This window comes from Bison bison, unplaced genomic scaffold (assembly GCF_000754665.1).
Source record: "Bison bison bison isolate TAMUID 2011002044 unplaced genomic scaffold, Bison_UMD1.0 scf7180017864145, whole genome shotgun sequence".
Lineage (NCBI taxonomy): Eukaryota > Metazoa > Chordata > Mammalia > Artiodactyla > Bovidae > Bison > Bison bison.
Genome location: NW_011494717.1, coordinates 10,569,216 through 10,577,146, shown reverse-complemented (window position 1 = coordinate 10,577,146; position 7,931 = coordinate 10,569,216). Strand labels below are relative to the sequence as shown.

General features: G+C 34.4%; 2 protein-coding genes across 2 annotated transcripts in view; one reads left to right on the top strand and one right to left on the bottom strand.

Moving 5' to 3' along the window:
• The window catches only part of TRMT61B (tRNA methyltransferase 61B), a 15,384-nt gene extending 12,018 nt beyond the window's left edge, over nucleotides 1–3,366 (top strand). Inside the window, exons 6-9 of the mRNA XM_010840702.1 lie at nucleotides 1,465–1,556; nucleotides 2,061–2,260; nucleotides 2,995–3,072; nucleotides 3,157–3,366. Of these exons, the coding sequence (XP_010839004.1) occupies nucleotides 1,465–1,556; nucleotides 2,061–2,260; nucleotides 2,995–3,072; nucleotides 3,157–3,200 (414 nt within the window). The 3' untranslated portion in view covers nucleotides 3,201–3,366. The remainder of the gene's footprint in view (nucleotides 1–1,464; nucleotides 1,557–2,060; nucleotides 2,261–2,994; nucleotides 3,073–3,156) is intronic.
• Nucleotides 3,367–3,439: 73 nt separating this feature from the next.
• The window catches only part of SPDYA (speedy/RINGO cell cycle regulator family member A), a 36,648-nt gene continuing 32,156 nt past the window's right edge, over nucleotides 3,440–7,931 (bottom strand). The window contains exon 7 of the mRNA XM_010840670.1: nucleotides 3,440–3,545. Within this exon, the coding sequence (XP_010838972.1) occupies nucleotides 3,457–3,545 (89 nt within the window). The 3' untranslated portion in view covers nucleotides 3,440–3,456. The remainder of the gene's footprint in view (nucleotides 3,546–7,931) is intronic.

Here is a 7,931-nt window from a genome sequence, read left to right as displayed (position 1 = left end):
TCAAGTCGATGATGCCATCCAGCCATCTCATCCTCTGTCGTCCCCTTCTCCTCCTGCCCCCAATCCCTCCTAGCATCAGAGTCTTTTCCAATGAGTCAACTCTTCGCATGAGGTGGCCAAAGTACTGGAGTTTCAGCTTTAGCATCATTCCTTCCAAAGTGGCCTTCTCAGACTCATCAAATACGCTTCAGCCTCAGAGCAGTTGTATTTGCTCTTCTCTCCATCTGGAGTACACTCCCCCCCTAAATTTCCACAGGGTGAGCTTAATCACTTTCTTCAGGTCTCTCCATGACCAGCTTATGTATAAAATAGCACTTCCTTTCCTTGCCCTGTCACTCTATCCTTCATTTCTCCTTTATAATCTTGTAGTTCATGTCACTCATTACTCTCTGAATTACATATTTATTGAATTTTTGTTTAATGCCTATCCCTTAATTAGAATATAAGTTCCTATGAAACAAAATAGAACATAAGCTCCCATTTTATTTTTACCACTTAGCAAGATACTTGGCACATGGAAGTTGCCCAATAAATATTTGGTTAATAAATTATTAATGAATGATGACCCATTATTTTAAAAAAAATGTGAACAGAATACTTTCTAATTTAGTAAATTTAAGGATGTGCCAACTAGATTAGATTTCTGGAGTTATCAGTAAGTCAGTTGTTTTCTATTTTGGCTATTTATTTTTGTTTTCAATGAAATTTTTTTGAAAATTTCACTTACTCATTGTATTCATTTGACATCTTTTGAGTATATAGCCTTGTATTCTGCAATTGAATGAAGAGTAAAGAAATAAGGGACATGATTCTTATATTTTAGAATCTCTAATATTCAGAAGTTTTCTTTTGAACATAAAAATACACATTTGAGATAGTGTGAATTTCTATTGCAAAAGGCTAAAATAAAGCATTGAAATTTTATATATACAGTGGACCTTTGAACAACACAAAGTTTAGAGGCAACAATCCTGCTTGCAGTCAGAAATCTGAGTATAACTTACAGTCAGGACTGAACCTCTCCATAGTTCCATTCCAAGAGTTCTACATCTTCAGATTTAACCAACTGCAGATCGTGTAGTTCTGTAGTGTTTACTATTGAAAAAATCCTTGTGTAAGTGGACCTGCGCAGTTCAAATCCATGTTGTTCAAGGGGCAACTCTGTGTGTGTTTATGTGTATGTATAAAAGTAGCTAAAGATTCCTGTATTATCAATATTGTCAAGTACAAAACTTGGCATTACAGTTTTTATGTAGTCAAGAATTATGATAAAATGTATAATAATAAATGTGCCTTTTTGAGAGAAGTAAAATGATCATCATCAGTACTGTATTCTAAAAAGTGAAATACTTTAACTGGCTATTTTAACTGCTTTCCCAAAGTGTATCATTTCACCACAATAAGAAAAGAAAATACATGCTTTATTTAAACAAAACTCAGTCTGATTCTCTTTACCCACTATAGGTAGCTTTGGATATGTTGAATCCTCAAGTTGCTTTGCCTGTTTTATTCCCAAATCTTAAACAGGGTGGTATATGTGCTGTATATCTAGCAAAGTGAGTAATGTGACTGTTCTTTTTTGTAATGTTATTTTTTTTAATTTATTTTTAATTGGAGGATAATTGCTTTACAATATTGTGTTGGTTTCTGCCATATATCAGCATAAATCAGCCATAGTTAAATGTTATTTTAAACACACTTTTGTTTTAAATATTAGGCTAAAATGTTCATTTTGTAACTGAGTTAGATATATATTTTATCTCATAAAACTGTTATGAAAGAGCATATGTCCCAAATTTAGTTATATTTCTGGTTAAATCATCCTTTACATAAACAGTGATATAAGATGGCTATTTCTTCTGACAATTTAGAAGAAAAGTTTTTAAAAGTGTAATCTATATTTTTTTATTTAGTATTCTCTTCTGTGCCCTAACTTGCATTGTTACTGTTTTCCTCCTGTCTTGATTTAAGTATAGCATTTAAATTGGGATAAGAGGTATAGTGAACTTAAAGTTATTGCTGTAGTAGAAGTTTAAAGTACTTTTTCACTTTTTTGAAAGCATCACACAGGTTATTGAACTTTTAGATGGAATTCGCATCTGTGAACTTGCCCTCTCATGTGAAAAGATAAGTGAAGTTATTGTCAGAGATTGGTTGGTTTGCCTTGCAAGACAGAAAAATGGAATTTTAGCTCAAAAAGTAGAACCTAAAATCAACACAGACTTACAAGCACACTCTCAAGAAAAAATTAGAATTGAAGGTGAGATGTTTCAATATGATGACCATGGTGAGCTTCAATTCTATTTTATGCATGTGTCTGCAATAATAAATGGAGAATATATTCCTGAGTGTATGAGCAATACATTATAAAAGTATTTCTCAGGAATTTATTATTTTATCCTATGGAAATTGAAATGTATTTATTCTATTAAGTTAAAATCTCTAAGAGAAAGAATCATGACTTTTCCTGCCTTTTATGTAAAACTCTGATACCTTTGAAGAATTGAACTTCTTAAAATATTCATATTTGTGACAAGGGGGTTGGCTTATGAAATACACTAAAGAATGTTTTAAATTTAGATCAGTGATTATCACTGAAGGGAAAGAATTCAATAGGACTTGGTATGCAAATAGCTAATATTCCAAAAAGCAACTTCTAGTATGCTGCTGGAATTTTTCCAAGAACTAAATTTAGTTCCTTATTGTATGTACACATTATTTAGACTATAAACAAGTTTTCAGTCATCTATAGATTTATGATATGAGCTTATTCATTTGGTAATAAAACCATATATAAAGTTTATCATGTAATCCTCGACAAGTTGTTTCTGTAAGATAACTGTCAGAATAGCTCCAAAACAAACACCATACTAAAACAAAAAACTGAGAGAAAAAACTTACAAGAAAAGGACAGTAATTTGTTGTTTAACACTTTTGTAAACCAATTGTCAAATATTTTATGTAGCTTATAATACGTATTTTGTTCTATAACAGAAGAATCACATTCTGATTTTCCCTATGGATCATTTCCCTATATTGCTAGACCTATACACTGGCAAATTGGTCATACAGGTGAGTAGTTTTTTTCAGGCTATATTATATGGTGTTTTCTTCTCATTATTGCAATCACCTTACCTTTTTCTCCCCTTAATTTAGCTTTTCTTGTCAAGTTGAGGAAGTGCAAACCACAACTTAACTGAGTACCTCAGATAACAACTGATTTGAAGACTTGAAAAGTATCAAAATAGAACTTTTTATTGAAAATCACTACTTTCATAGATTGGTATTTTTAACTATCACTATGATTTGTATAACTTTTACATGTAACTTTGAAAAGTAATAAAAGCTGGAGAAACATGTAACATTTCAAAACTGCTTAAATGTCCCATTTTGACACTTGTCTTGCAGTTTGGCATTTTGTAGTAAATGATTCCAAGTTGGTTTAGTTGAGCCATTTCATTCTTCACTTCCTGTAAACCACTCCATAGATTTGTCTTTCTTCATGAAATTAGTTTTCTTTTCTTTCTTTGATTGATGGTCATTGGCTACCAAAATAAAATATGCATTTTGAGGTAAATTTTATGTATCTGTGTATTTTAAATATATACCTTAATGGCTTGTATCTTAAAAAATAACAAGTCTAGGCTATAGTAAATAATAAAGAAAAAAACTGATAATGATATCACTATCTTTAAAATTGTAACAAAAGATGTCACAATTCTTGAATCTCTTTTGCCCTTCACAGAATTATTTTAACAGTTTGAAAGAACATCAGAATTATTCTGTTGTTATATAAGTCAAATGTTTGGGGAGTTCCCTGGTGGTCCAGTTGTTAGAGCTTGGCACTTTCACTGCCATGGCCCAGGTTTAATCCCTGGTCAGGGTACTAAAATCTTATAAGCTGCATTATGCAGCTAAAAAAAAGTTTGGAGAGATACACTTTATAAATATGAACTAATTAGGACTAGATTTTATTATTCATAGGCACCAGTCATTTAGCATTTACCATGTGCCTTACATGTCTTAAGGACTTTATAATGTCTTTCTATTTAATATGTGTTGCTCATCCTTGAGGTTATCCATATTTTACAGATAAACATAAGCTTATGGTTATTGTTTAAATATAGATTTTTATAGGTTTTGAAGTAGTAGTGCCTGTAAGGATAAATGCTACTTATCTCTTAGGCTAGAACTACTTAATATACATATCCTAAAAAACATTTTACATACTTTTCATTATGTGGAAAAATCTAGTCTAAAATCTCTGCCTTGATTTTACACCTTATCATAGAGATGGACATTAAAGAAAATCACACAAATATAAAACCAGAACTGTTATAAATGCTTCAGCAAAGTACAGGATACAATAGAGATTTTGCTCAGGTAAAGTAATTACCTGTGCAAGTGACAACTGAGCCAAGACCTGAAGGGTAATTACAGAGTTAATTACAGCAAGGGAAATGAGCACAAAAAGGGTCAGTGATATTGCAGTTGACTGAAAGAGACTGAAAAGAAGGTAGGGGTCAAGCCATGCAGGATCTTGTAAACCTGTTATGGAGTTGGTCTAACCCAAGAAAAATGGGGTGCTACTGAAGGATTTAGTGAAGTAAGGGGTAACATGCTTAGATCTGTGTTTTGAAAAAAAATCACTTTGGTTGCATTTAGAGAACTGATTAAATCACAAGCAGAGAAGTCTTCTCATACTATTTCTGTGTGGTATCTGAACACTCATATAATAATAATGGCTTTAAAGTTTTTATAACATTTCCAGGTGTATAGAAGTTCTAATATACATTTTTAAATTCCATCATGGAATACTCCCCATTCTTCTGCCCTTCTATTTAACTGCTAGTGAAATTCTGTCCTTCATTTATTGTTTTGAACGCAGGCCCTAATTGTACTTTTTGGAGAAGGGGATGACTTAAAGAAGAGAGAAAAGTTGTGCTTTCTCCTGTTTCATGTAGAATAATTGGTTTGGTACACTGCTCAGTAGACGTTGAACTGCACAAGACCTAACAGTGTCGATTCTAATAATGAGTTGAAAACAAAACTACAGAAGAAAATAAACATTTATTTGTATATTTAATCAAAGTCCAGTTTAAGCCCTTTATCCATCTCTTCATTGAATACTAAGCATCTTTATAATTCAGTTTGTAGGACAGATGCCCTCTTCTAAAGTTAGTTTTCTCGGTTCATGTCTGCCCCTCATTTTACCATAAAATACTCCTAAAGATCTGTGACTGACTCACAACTGTCTTCCTAGTAACTTCCAGAAGTCCTGACTTTTCTACCCAGTAAATGGTCAGTAAAAGTTTGCTGATGGCTTTGAAGCCTACACTGGAGCAGGTATTATTTCATCAATGTTGACTTGGTTGTTCTAGGGGGAAATGTAAGTATATAGCTCATGGACTGTGGAAAACTTTGATTTTGAACTTACTTCAGAATCAGTAGGAAAGTTAAGTTTCAGTTTCCGTGTTTATGCAAAAGCAGGTATTTTTTAAAAGTCTGTTAGCAGTGTCTGAGTATTTAAAGGAAGGAAAAACCATTAAATGGGAAATTTCATACTAATACATAGTGTACAACTATGAGGTCATTAGAAGTAATATACAACTAGGAATGGTGGAAGAGGAGAGAATCTAAAAAATTATTGTAAAGGAAGAACCAGATAAGCTGGTGGTTCACTGGATGTAAAGGGAGAGAAGCTATATATACTCAAACTTTCATCCACTGTTCCGAAGCCCTTTCCCTTATTTCTCTGGGCTGAACAGGATTCAGTCAACACCCAGCTCGTAAATTACTTCCTTGGAACAGCCTTCACTATGTCTCTTACCCTGCAGAGTTAATTTTGAAATCTTTTGTGCTTGTAAATGTTGATTATATAATTAGCATTGGTAATTTATAAGCCCTGATTATGCCTTCACTAAGGATTTTAAAATGGGATGACTAGAACAGTGGTAATGACAAAAGTAAATAAGCAAATTCAGACAATGATTTATTTTTGAGAGAAAATTATTTGCTTTTAGATTATATAGCAGTTGGAATGTCTCATGCCTGTCTACATGACCCAGGAGTAAGGTCTGGTGTATTGCTTTCTTTCCCTTGACTTCACTCTAAACTCTGGGGAGTCCTCAGATAATACATAATAATATGTACCCATGTTTCAGATAGATTAGCCTAGGTGCCATAGGCTTAAAATAGGTAATTTAGTTGGTATAAACATGTACTATCTCTTCAGATAAAACTGGGTTCCATCTTGGTGTTTTTGTTGTTGCTGTTTTACTATGCAACTGTGACTTTTCTGAGTTTGTTTATTCAGCAGTAAAATGAATATCATAGTGCCACTTCAGGATTTCTTGGTGGAGTCAAGTGTTAAATGAGAAGGATTTATTTTTGAGGAAAAATTATTTGTTTAAACCTTTATAAGGTAGCTTAGTACATGATTGGTGATTGTGATGCATGTAAATTTGTACAGAAAGCTTCATCTATCTCCCACAACCTTATCAAAATCAACTATTTTATTCTTAATAAATGTTATAAATGTTTACATAAACTTGTTTCTTGAACACATTGTTTTGAGAAAAAAAATGTTAAGGTAGAAAAACATGATTTTAACCTGAAAAGCAAGAAGTTGCTTGTATTTGAAAGAAGGATGGAAGCATGGATACCATCTATTGCTAGTTTTAGCATAAAAGCCCAGAGCAGAGCATCAGTTCTTTGTATCTCTCCTGGAGAATGAATTGTCTGCAACCACAAACCTTAGGTGATTCCAATAACCTTATGTGAACTGGAGGAAGAGAATTTCGCTGAATAGAGGCCACTACTGGCATCAACAACTGCTAAGGCAGTAAGAGAATGACCACTGTCTTGATAATATCATGTTATCCTTAAACCTCCCCAGCCCCAATTAGCTCACTCTCTTGTTAAACCTGAGGGAAAATGAATATAAATGTTTATTGGTCAAATGTATGTATAAACAATAATTTTTCTTTTTTTATTTTAATTTAAATTTATTTATTTTAATTGGAGGCTAATTACTTTACAATATTGTATTGGTTTTGCCATACATCAACGTGAATCCGCCATGGGTGTACACATGTTCCCCATCCTGAACCCCCTCCCACCTCCCTCCCTGTACCATCCCTCTGGGTCATCCCAGTGTACCAGCCCCAAGCATCCTGTATCCTGCATTGAACCTAGACTGGCGATTAGTTTCTTATATGATATTATACATGTTTCAATGCCATTCTCCCAGATCATCCCACCCTCTCCCTCTCCCACAGAGTCCAAAAGACTGTTCTATACATCTGTGTCTCTTTTGCTGTCTCGCATACAGGGTTATCGTTCAGTTCAGTTCAGTTCAGTCGCTCAGTCTTGTCTGACTCTTTGCGACCCCATGAATCGCAGCACACCAGGCCTCCTTGTCCATCACCAACTCCCGGAGTTCACTCAGACTCATGTCCATCGAGTTGGTGATGCCATCCAGCCATCTCATCCTCTCTTGTCCCCTTCTCCTCCTGCCCACAATCCCTCCCAGCATCAAAGTCTTTTCCAATGAGTCGACTCTTCGCATGAGGTGGCCAAAGTACTGGAGTTTCAGCTTTAGCATCATTCCTTCCAAAGAAATCCCAGGGCTGATCTCCTTCAGAATGGACTGGTTGGATCTCCTTGCAGTCCAAGGGACTCTCAAGAGTCTTCCCCAACACCACAGTTCAAAAGCAACAATTCTTCGGTGCTCAGCCTTCTTCACAGTCCAACTCTCACATCCATACACGACCACAGGAAAAACCATAGCCTTGACTAGACGGACCTTTGTTGGCAAAGTAACGTCTCTTTTGAATATGCTATCTAGGTTGGTCATAACGTTCCTTCCAAGGAGTAAGTGTCTTTTAATTTCATGGCTGCAGTCACCATCTGCAGTGATTTTGGAACCC